This window comes from Bemisia tabaci, chromosome 4 (genome assembly GCF_918797505.1).
Source record: "Bemisia tabaci chromosome 4, PGI_BMITA_v3".
NCBI lineage: Eukaryota > Metazoa > Arthropoda > Insecta > Hemiptera > Aleyrodidae > Bemisia > Bemisia tabaci.
The window spans coordinates 1,587,161-1,598,955 of record NC_092796.1 but is presented as its reverse complement, the minus strand read 5'-3'; the positions used below and the strand labels follow the sequence as shown (position 1 = coordinate 1,598,955).

The 11,795-nt window shown below is 38.8% G+C and overlaps 1 protein-coding gene across 4 annotated transcripts; it reads right to left on the bottom strand.

Moving 5' to 3' along the window:
- Positions 1–579: 579 nt before the first annotated feature.
- Positions 580–6,727, bottom strand: LOC109031334 (peptidyl-prolyl cis-trans isomerase, rhodopsin-specific isozyme). Of its 4 annotated transcripts, XR_011899677.1 has the most exons (7): positions 6,569–6,727; positions 5,590–5,836; positions 4,833–4,952; positions 3,153–3,235; positions 2,648–2,799; positions 1,170–1,720; positions 580–773 (listed from the first exon to the last, which is right to left on the bottom strand). XR_011899677.1 is itself a non-coding variant. In XM_019042788.2 (6 exons), exons 1-6 carry the CDS (start codon positions 6,626–6,628, stop codon positions 1,567–1,569), a joined length of 816 nt encoding a protein of 271 aa, XP_018898333.1. In that variant the 5' UTR covers positions 6,629–6,727; the 3' UTR covers positions 580–1,566. The 4 variants fall into 4 exon arrangements, 3 of the variants coding, with proteins under 3 accessions (XP_018898333.1, XP_018898334.2, XP_072155230.1); XM_019042788.2 differs by having other exon boundaries at positions 580–1,720; XM_019042789.2 differs by having other exon boundaries at positions 580–1,387.
- Positions 6,728–11,795: the final 5,068 nt, after the last annotated feature.

Sequence of the window (11,795 nt, the reverse complement as noted above, 5' to 3'; positions counted from 1 at the left end):
GAATTGAAGACAGGCTATCGACAATTCAAGAAAAGTTTTACGATGCTGATCTTCGATTCCATCCGCAACTGACACGGGCACTATAAAAAAGACGATTGATAAAACCGACTAAAGACACAATTTTCCCTTATCTTGGCCTCGGTTTGTCCAGTCAAAAACCGTCAAATTTTCAAAATCGGCTGAAGTGCGATTTCCGTCATTTTGGCTTAATTGTAAAAGTCGAGTTTTCGATGGAACGTTCTTCTACATTATAATGCAGAAAAATACTTAATTTTCTGTTAGCAATAGTGTCAGTATCACATCCATTCTGAATATTTCTCCTCTGCATTCCATCTTCCCCAGAGGCGGATCCGGCAATTTGGCAAAACCGGACTTTCTCCATTTAAACCTATGCTAAATAATCGATTCTTGTCGGAGCACATGGACCCTCCAAGAATTGATACATTCCATAGGTTTAAATTGAGGGAAGGCAAAGTTGCCAGTTTGCTGGATCCGCCAATGATATTCCCGAGGAAGGTCATACCTGATTTATTATTTTCAGGTATATTATATACTTCAATAAAAAGGAAAAACTCATAATTCAACCAAAAATGATTATTTATTAAAATTTACGTACAACAAGTATAAATATCGTAAAAAATAACAAGGAACAGTGGAAATTTGTTCAGAGGTGCCCTGCAGGTCATTTCATAAATTATTAGAGACCGCAGATAACCCCGTGTCTTGGTTTGAGAAGTTTGCAGACTTCCTCGTCATCATATTTAATTTTTCAACTGGAAATAAAATCCAAATAATTCGCACGAGATTTTTCAAATATTTTCTTAGCCTTTAGTAAATAATTCGTGAAAATGTAAATCAATCAAATGGACTTGTTTCTATTTGAAAAAAAAAATAAATCTCAGCAAAAATTGGAAACATTGCCATCAAAGTACGTGATTTTCGATAATCTCTACGAATGTTATGATGAAAAGAAAAAGAAAAAAAATATTGATTTATATCGATTTTTGTAGCGTAGTTCTCATAGCTGCAATGGGTGTTGTCACATTACCCGTAGAATATGCTGTGGAACTAGTTTCTGGAAGATTCGGAGAGTTCATCACATTTTATTTCCCGGCTGGACTACAGACAAATGATTTCAGGCTCGTACAGAAAGCTTAAATTTCACTTACGCCTTTTTATTTCAAGTCTGAATTTTAATTCATAGCGAAGTATTTTAAATTCAATGGAGAGCTGGACGGAACCAACAGTTGCAGAGGCACAAAAGTGAAGGAGAGTCGGACTTCAAGACCCGTTTGTCTCAATGTAGTCTCGGAAAATACGACAAAAACATGATCTTTTCGAAGTTACTCAGCCTCAAGTTATTTGTGAAGCTGTATTGTTATTTTGCCTGTTCAAAATTTGAAATCACGTCATGTTAATAAAAATGGAAAAATAATCGTAAATCACAAAAAAAAAAATTATAAAAAGAAAATTGAAGCAGGTCTTTGAGAAGACTCAAACAAACTTAAAAAACGTATGCCTTTGTAAAACGAACATAGAGATGTGGGAAAATAATCGAAGTTGAGATCAGTTGGTCTTCTTTTCATCAATGAGCTGATAGATCTCTTCATCCATGAATTTTTCAAACCTTTCGAGCCTTACAATCATCCAGTGAAATATACCAAGGACGACGAAGGAGGACACCAGTGGAATGGCCGATGCCTTGATCCAGTTTTTGACGCTGCAGCGTGCGAAAAATTTAAAGCAAGGTTTAACTTATTCGTTCATTTCATTAGCTCAAATAGATACAAAACCGTTGAATAAGCACTTATTTTTATTTCAATGTTTAATAAATAATCAAATCGCACAACCTTATTGTAAATGACATTGCATATTTCGATATCGCAAGACGATGAAGTTGAAGGTGCTGCGGCGCTCTTGCAGCAACGTCTGGATGGAAATATTCGTGTTCAAGGGATATCAATTTTGTATACACGAGAAATTGCAGGCGCTAAGGCTTCCCTAATGGGAACACTCAAATACAACTTTTCATGTTTGAGAAATGTACGTTTTTTATGTGCGAGAAATTCCAGGCGCTCTTGTCTTTCAGATCACAACGCTTTGATGCAACTATTCGTGTTCGAAGGATGACCGTGTTGCATGCACTAGAAATTGCAGGCGTTTTGGCTTGCTTCTTGCTTAATGACAACCCCTGGCTACAAATGTGCCTGCTTGAGGAATGTCTGAGCTACATGTGCTGTGTGCCGGGTTAACCTTTACAAATCGTGGACTTCGAGCGAACCGCTTTGGGGCAACATCGATGCAACGTTGCCGTATGGTGCGATTTGCGAAAACGTTACTGTCAATAACTGAGAGGAAACGTTATGAATCTTCTACATCCTTTAGTTTTATCTTTTCTACAATGCTTAATCATAAAAAACTGTGTCCATCATTATGTTCAACAGTTTCAGCCTAGTTACAACATGCTTTAAAAAAAACCTCCAAGTCTAGGAGTGCTTTACTTTTCTTCAAATTAAACGCTGCGCCGGAGAAAATAATGAAAAATTTGCAACGGAGTCAGACGCATTTTTATGTACAGTATGAGAAAAGAGTATAGTTGAATATTTTGGGTCGAAACATTTTGAAAGATTAAAAATCATTTACTTACGTGTAAGGGTTTTCTCCTGGATTAATCACCGAAACCGGCGTGTCAAAGGGGAGTTCTCCGCATTTTACAATTTTTATCGGTACTTTTGGCTGCCCTCTGTCATTTGCCTCGGTTTTTTCGATTAAATGCACAGTCTTTAGTCCATAAATAACCTGGCAAAAATATGTCAAAATATGATGAATTTTGATTTAAAAAATAGGTCATTGAGAGTAAAGAAAAATCGCATCCAAGATTAGATGTGGTGGGTGGTTTATATTCCCTAAAATGTAAACCAACGTACAAACAAGACAACAACCTCCATTTTGACACATTGGTTCCGAAAGTGTCATTCCCCACACTTTTAGAAAAAGACATAACTATTGGCAACGATACCTGCAGTCGTTGTCAAGATCCGTTGATCTTTCTGTTTCTTAAGATGCATGGCCCATCTAATTTGTAACAGATTATAGCTCTCAAATAAATTGCGTTCACATTTTAAAACAGTTGATAAAATAAAAATGTTTACCTTTCCAAAACCAACATAATCACCGTCAAGCCACGAAGTAGCAGTGCACGTCACGAAAAATTGGCATCCGTTAGTATTCGGACCTAATTTATACATAAAGAAATAATACATTAATTATAAGCTTTGTTAAAATATTGAGATGGGTCTACGTGCTTCAGTTCAGCGTTTGCGACCAATTTCAGTCTGTCGATAAACTTGTAAATTTAAAGTTTAAAATTCTTACATAGAATGCATATACTTCTATCATACCGTGGTTAAGCAAATATCATTACAAAATTTGTTGCAGACATAATTCAAAATACTGATGAAACTGAAATGAATGTTGAAAAAAGCGTGACACAATTTGTGACGTTTGCTTAAAATTTATTCAGTTCTCTGCGTTATTTCAGAGAATTTCATCATTAAATTGTGTTGAGTGATACACAAAACACTTCGGAATGATTCATGATCGAGCAATTTCATTCAATCGAAGTATGTGTAGTTTTGAGATCAACGCGTATCTGCACGGAGCGAACCATCATAAACCAATATCTGAGAGATGACGGTTTAAGATCTCATGAGTCCCAAGTAGTACTGGGTGGTTAAGCAGGTATCATATTCAAAGTTTTAATTTTACTATACGTTTACAGAGAATGAGCACTGTACATGTACAAAGTCTTGCATAATTTAAATATTTAAGTTTTTAAAAAAATCACTGATTTTTGTAACATACAGTAAAGATTTTACAGAGATTTTACAGACTTGTGTGTGAGAAATTAAACTAGTGTAAGCTCGATCAGATAGATATTCCCCCTAAAAAGTAAGAAACATCGTAATTTTTCCTCTGTTCTTTAAAATTCAGTGTAAAACGGAAAATTTTATATAAGAGTGGAAAAGCTAATCTTCCTATACATTTAGGCCATGCAGATCTGCAGTGCATAGCGCTGTTCAACTTGAGTGTCGAATTGCAACAGTTCTAGCAAAAAACCCAGCATACCTACCTAAATCCATCTGGGCCAATCCGGACCTTCTTCAAAACAGACTTTATCCGTAACATCTTTAACGTACTGAAAAGTTAAAGTAAACGTAGTTTGTGGCATAATGCTGTGCTGGATCATTAAAATTAATTGTTAATCTTCCAATCGGGCACTTTTACATTTATTGACTTCCAGTCATATTCTGAGATCCCATATTGTGCTCCTAAACGGTGTGGGTCGTTAAGGCAAGAGAGTAAGTAAACGATCTTTCGTTCCGTTTCGCGTTGGCAGTATCAGAAAATGGGAACGCGTTAGAAGAGAGCTATTGGAATTGAGATGAAAGCTTCATTATTGAATACTGCAAATCGAGAAATATTTTAAGCTCGAGAGGAACTGGGAAGCGCAGTTTTTTATAGATATCTCGCTGTTGCTCGCTTCTGAATGGTTCCTTAAAGGGTTGAATTCATCGGTCATCGGTGGTCTCTGATCGAAACCCTACACGAGGAGGAAAAATTAAAACAACGTTTTAGACGGTAGATGTTCGAACAGAAAACGAGAACAGCATTAGAACGATTGCAAATTGGGTTTAAAGTTGACTCTGACCTGACATTTGTACGGAAAGTAATAACGAATGTTTCTAACACGTTTACAAACTCTTTAAAATCTTAATTATAGGACCCTGAATTTCATCACTTCAAAAAACTTAAGAAAAGAAAATAATTACCATGATTTGCCATTGCCAAAAATCCCGGGGCCCAAAATTTGACCTCATGAGTCTCATCCTCGAACGTTCTGCCGTAAATGCTCGTCTCACCAGAACCGTCATTATTAATGATGTCTCCACCTGGAAGAATAATAATTGGATGACGTTAATTAGGATCAGCTGCGAGGCATCGGGCGTGGCCCAATTTATTTCTTTGTTTTTTTTCTGCATTTTTTGCAGAAATACAAAGCAAAATTTTTCTTTGAACTTTTACGTATATCCGTAATACTAAATGGAAAATTATCGTACAGTTTCAAGGCGTTATGGTGCTTTACTCTTCTTGAAAAGAAATAGCACGTGGGAGGAAATTAGACAAAGTGAAATGTACTTGGGCTGATTCTAGTTATATTCTTCCAACTTGACGTATTTATGTTAAAAGGGACTATTTGCATAGAGTTCGCTCGCAACATAGTTCCTTTTAGCATAAATTTGTCCAATCATACACGGTTTTAGTTCGTTTCCAAAAGTATCCGATTCAACTTCCTTGGATTTTTTACTTTATTGAGTTGGAAGAGAGGACTAATACTGATGTAAACTTAAGTGCTTTTCTGTTTATGAGTATTTTAGATACTTCCAATATGTTTCATGTTTGCTGAGCAAAATTTTGATGATTTAATGTTGCCTACGGTGGTTCAATGTCCATCCTGTATCAAGCATTGGTTTAAGATTCCAATCCAAATAGTTGGGAAATTACGAGCTGTTGATTGTAAGATTTTACCTTGTATCAAGAAGTTGTGTATGACCCGATGAATATTTGTACCAGCGTATGTTTTGCCCTTGATACCGACCGTTGCAATCGTTCTGAAGTTCTCCACCGTTTTCGGAGCTATCTCGCCGAACAGCCCGAATATGATGCGCCCTAAATCTTTGTCCCCTTGCTTGAAGTCCATAAAAACTTTGTGAGTGATGTTGAACATCGGCATCGGTGGCGCTGTGGCAGTGTCATCATCATCATCGAGGAATGCCTTTTGATGATATGGAATAACAAGAATAACAGATAAAATAAGAGATAAGAAGCAATCGAAATAGAATCCAAAAGAGTAACCTGTTAACCCTTACTGCTGCAAGCGAGGTGGAGGCAAGATTCTTACTTGATCATTAATGTCCTAAATAAGTTGAATGTCAAAATCTCAGTCTTCTGAGGAATCAACTGGTTTGTTTTCACTCGTGTAAAGTCATGAAACTGACGGCAAGCTTCTAAATTATTCCGCGGTCGATAAGACTTTCGTTTTGTGTTACGTATACTCGTATTCTTATAACAGAGGATCAAGATATTTTCATAACATTTCCTTGACTTTAAAAGGGTCTAAAAATGGGGAAGAAAGTGTTTTTCTTAAGCACCTAAAACTATAATACGTGGAAATACTTATTATTCTCTAAATGATTTTTATAACGGTCGATAACATTTAAATTTTAAGGGGCTTGTTGACATGTATGTTGAGCCTTAATACGTGTTATGTGTGTGCGAAAAATGTGAATAAAATAAACATTCATTGGTGAATCAGTGATCTGAAACTACTAGTATTCTACTCTGAAGCATGACGGGTTATTTGACATCGAGACTTTTTGCCATGAAAAACTCAACTAATTATACATTTACGGACCTGAATAAATGCTCGCCTCAAAGAATGTTAAGGCAAAATAATTGGACTACTTGAACGGTTTGGATGGTCACTGCAAAATCAATAGGAACTTACAAGGCTTCCGAAAAACGTGATGCAAAACGTTATTAAAAATAATTTGTACGACAGAATCATCACCTCTAAACACTTCAAAAAACTGTCACAAAAACACACTTCCCCGCGGAGAATTTGAACGTAGTGCTCCTATTCGTGATAGACGTGTAATCATTGTTCGTCGTTACATAATCGGAACTATTGATGTATGGTTTCCTGCTCCACTGCCCGCTGGAGTCGCGGAGGCTTAATTAGATTAAGGGTTGAGCTCGAATATAGTCCGACCACTGACACCTGTATGTGTGACGACCTGTAATGTAGATGAATATCGAGTGCGGAAGAGTAAACAGAATAGAAAGGGAAACGACGTAAACAAAAGGAATCTAGCGCTCCTTTGCATCTAAAATTATCACAAAATATAACAGAGTGAAGGAGAGAGGCACTTGAGCACAATGAATTTGAGATGCACGTTATCGATGGATACTGTACCTAGTAGAACACGCGAGTCCATCGCAAAGTTTAAAATTTCCCGATTATTTATTTTTTCATTTTATTTTTTTAAGTAAACCTGCCAACATGTCTCTTTGCAATTGGACTACATCGACGGTGCAAGTCGGCAATCACATAACTCTTTTGCGGTGTCTGAAAATCTCCGCAACTATGTTATTTTTTTAAAGGAGAACAAATGAACATGATTCCTTGAAGTTTTTGCAGAATTTTCCTCGCACATAGAAGAAAAATCACGGCAGTTTTAAAGAATTACCGTTGAGTAGTTTTCCGTTTAAAAAATAAAGTATGACAGGAAGTCTGCGACGTCGCAAACCGAGTTATGTGATTGCCGACTTTCACCGTCGACATGTTGGAATTGAACGTATTTCTGCCAAACGGAACTAGGTGCATTATGACGTGAGTCCTGTTATACATATACTCTTATGGGTCTCAGGGCTCATGTCTTAATGCACGTAGTTCCATTTGCCAGAAATACGTCCAATTGAAGAATGATATTTATGGCTCACTTACGAAGCAACGCATATGTTCGTGCTTTCCCTGAAAATAAGTGTTTTTTGTGATCAAGCCGAAAATAGTAGTTCCTAATTGCGAAACGTAGTTCACCTTTCTATGAAAATTATTGAAGGAGAGAGGAAAATTATAATAAACTTTTAAGAGAATTGTTACTTCAATTTTTTTTTTAAAATTAAGAAAGTATGGACAGAAATTTGCGACGCTATAGTTAATTAGCATTTTTTTTTACTTTAGTCATCGAGTTTTGAGGAAGGAATGGGTCTCGAGGTAGTTGAAAAGTGAAATACCAAAAAAGTTTAGTAAAGCTGCTAATTTCGGATAATGAGACGTTCGTCTCATAATAATATCATATCTGAGGTCAAATTTTCAGTCAAAAGTACCCCTATTTCTATATCAACTAATACATTTTCGGCACAATGGGACCAATATGAACGCATGAAAACTTAAAGCTATTGAGAACAGAATTAATTTAATCAAAAGAAACTGAGGATTTGGATTTGCACAATTCTTGTGGTTTCTAATAATTTAATTAATTTGCATATGCTTCATTGTTGCACCAATACACACTTGTATGGAAATGTCGCAGCATACGGAAGACGTATTTGTATTCATTCAAAGCGATGCGAGAGGAAACTAACATGAACATTCCATTGAAACGATCGTCCAGAATGGTACGTCCTGGCTGTGCCTATAAAACGGAAATTGAGTTCTGGTGCAGATGAGTCATCGTCTTCACTCGTAATTTTATGCAACAACTGCGCTAAAAATTCAGTAAAAATGAGTATTCTGCTCGGAAATGTAATCCTCAGTTCTCATGGTCTAAGAGGTGGCCTGTAAAAAGGGGTAGCCCTCATCGAAGAGAGCCCTCCCTCCGGTTTAGATGAGCTTTAAAAAAAGCATAAAGATGCGCGTGCTCCCTCTCTGTCCCCATCTCCCCCGTAGGTTCTTTTTTTCTCGTCCATTGTTGTCAAATTTGGTGGTCAAATGAAACTTCTTTATTTTCTCAATCGAGGCGCCTACAGAAAAAAATAGAGGGCGATTGCGATCTAAGGATTCGTACCCATCGACATTACCAAGCACAGCCGCACATGAAGAAATCAACTAATGTGTTCTGCCGTAAGAAAGAACGCCGTATGAACCTTCAGTCGTTGCAAAAGTTCCTTTGATAAAACACGAATTTCCAAGTAAACGTATGAATATTTCCCTTCCAATTTTTCAGATAATTTTGTTTGCGATTTCACCTAAAATCCCTGAAAATTTCAAGGAAAAATATTCATATCTCTACTCAAAAAGAAACATTTTATCGAAGGATATTTTGGCAACTCTCGAATGCTCACACGGCGTTCTTCCTTAGCACGGCAGTGTTGTACGTAGTCACTTTTTTTGACTATACTGATAAAAATTCAATTTTAAACAATTTTTTCGACACAATTTTTTTCGAGGGATTCAACCCTTCCGAGATATTTGCGCATAATCTGCACCCAGTGACGACACCATTGAAGTCTCCAGCAGCGGGCTGATGATTGAAACTGAGAGGCAAAGTAATAGACAAAGAAAACGAACGGAATGGAATAAGCCTCTTGATGGGAGGTAGTTGCAATGGACAAAAATGAGGTAAGTAAAATGCTTCCTCACAGCAACCCACGAGAGGCACGATATTAGTCCATCATTTCCACCTCAGTCTATAACCATCAAGATCGCTCTATTTTTCCTTTGTCTTCTGTGTCTATTGCTTTGTCTATCAATTGCAATAATCGGTCCGGGGTCAGCACAAGGAGAGGAGCCTTGAAGCTCGGCAACAGCGTTAACAACTCCTCATCAATAAACGGTGACATTTGTAAAGGAGACTCAACACTCAACGAGTCAGGGTGGCACCCACCCCCAGGCGGGGCCGTAAAACTTTTAACACCCCGCGCTCCTTGGCGAGGTCCGTCTTGAGAGGGGCCGGCAGCTTGCAGGAGAAATAAACGCCGCTTTTTCCGCGACCTCAAGCTGTGCTGCACTCAATAATGCGCGGCTTCGATTCGAGAGGGAGAGGAGTATTTTATGCGCCAACTTGTAATTGTTGTGTTACGGTCGGTGATAATTGGGAAAATCTGGGGAGCGGACCCGACCCTCTTGTGAGCTCGTGAAAATCCTCCGATTTTATTGCGTTTTCACGGGTTGTGTGGCGTCTCTTTCACGACGCACCGTCTAGACGCCGCTTTCCACGGAGGATTGCGTCGCCGAAACTGACGCTTTTTTCCGGAACCCTCCACGCCGTGGTGTTTACAGCGAGCTGATTATTGAAATTGATAGGAAACTGATAGACAAAGAGGAAATAAAGCGATTTTTTAGTTGAGACGGGTGAATATTGTAAACTAAGAGGGATAACGATGGACTCGCCAGAGGATCCGTCAGTTGCCGTTAGTTAGTCTATTACTTACCTCCTTGGTCCATTGCAACCACTCGCATCCACCAATAGAATCGCTTCATTTTATCTTTATCTACTTTGTCCATCAATTTCACGGATCAGCCCGCTGGTGTGAACATGGCTGATTTCCCAAACTCCTCGCTTAATTATGCCGACCACGATTATGGTGCTAGAATAGCGATTCTTTAAGCGGTGAACTATTAAAATTATCGGAGTGAAGTAGCATTCATGCTCACACAGTCATTTTCCCCACCACAACAAAAAAAATACGACTACAATGAAACAAACACAATATGGAAATATGTATAGAGCATGAGAGTACGCGCGTCGGTGACGGCGCAGAGATACGACTATTCGTGCTTGATGGATGTCCGTGTTGCGTCTGCGAAATTGAAGGCGCGATGGCGCACGGCGTGAATCCGTCATGATCCGCTCTATGCTGTCAATGAGGTGTCGCGTCGCTCAGACTCGGGGGGAATTTTGAAAAAACAAGACCATATTGAGTCTTTTAGATCTTCGGCTGGGCTGAAACTCGATTGTCTTTCTTTCCTTTCAATTTCATGACCGATTCTTTTTCTGGGATATATTCGGAGACCTACATCTAAAGCTCCTACTTATCGGCTCCATAAAACCCACGGGTCACGTATTATTAGCAAGCTTAGGGTCAATTTAACCCGACTTGGGCATCTAACGGTTCAAAAACTGTTTATGGATGCACTTGTCTGCGAATGATAATCAACGATTGATACATCGTCTCTTGTAAAAGCTTAAAAGGTCGGATCCTCCATCATATTAATTCTACATTCAATTAGTCATAGGATCGTTTTGTGGCAGAGAAAAAGGATATTTAATGTATCCAAGAGTATTTGTCGTCCGCATAATATCAAATCCTACTGATTCCAAATCATTGGAGTTTTCGTTTGATTTTGCACAGACAGTATATACCTAGACAGTAGAAGTTCTTCCGAATGAAAACTTTCTGCAAGAGGATGTATTTCTATATGTTGGATATATTAGGTTTTAAAATTAATTGATTCGTTACGTTGGTGATATATGTGGCGTGAAAGCACGAACTTTTGCTGAGATAATTGAATTCTTCAGCCGGCCTCCGGAGGGAGGCTCATTCAGCCCAAATTCTTCTTAAAGTCTTTCCAAATCTTCTCCTCGCCCGACATGCCCGACAACACAAACGAGGTGCAACACTTAAGGCGAGCCGAGCAGCTCCCCTACACGAGTCTAAGTTCATGTTATAATGAATACCACAAACGGGCAGAGGAGCGCTCAACTTTATGGATCAAATCTCAACGAAAATAACCTCGAAAAATTCCATTGTCCGCGTCAAACTTTCGCAGCCGGGTAAAGTTTTCGCGAGAAGCGCTCGCAAGAAGAATGGGGTGAAGGTCGTAAATCTGATTGAAGCCCGCGGGCGAGTCCACTTTACCACCGTCCTACGAGAAACAGCCGCAAGTACCTCTCCCGCTGTGAGCCTCGAAGAGCATAAAGATACGTATCAACCGAGGATCACGTTGTGAGGCACTTGGGGTTGCGTCCCGTGGCTTATCGAAGCGGCAGATTCCTCCAGCTTCCCAAACAATTAACCGCTCCGTGGTTATCCGACAACGTGTTCCTGAGACGTCGGAGCGGCGGAGGAAGGGGGGGGGGGACAAATTGAATGGAAAAATTATTCATGGGTCCTCGAGAGCCCCGGATAGTGATCAGACCGATATTGGGAGTCTACAAAAGAATGCGCGCTTACGAGGTAAGACAGCAAAAGTTTCCGTCCTTCCTTTTCTCCGCGCTACCCCTTTCTTC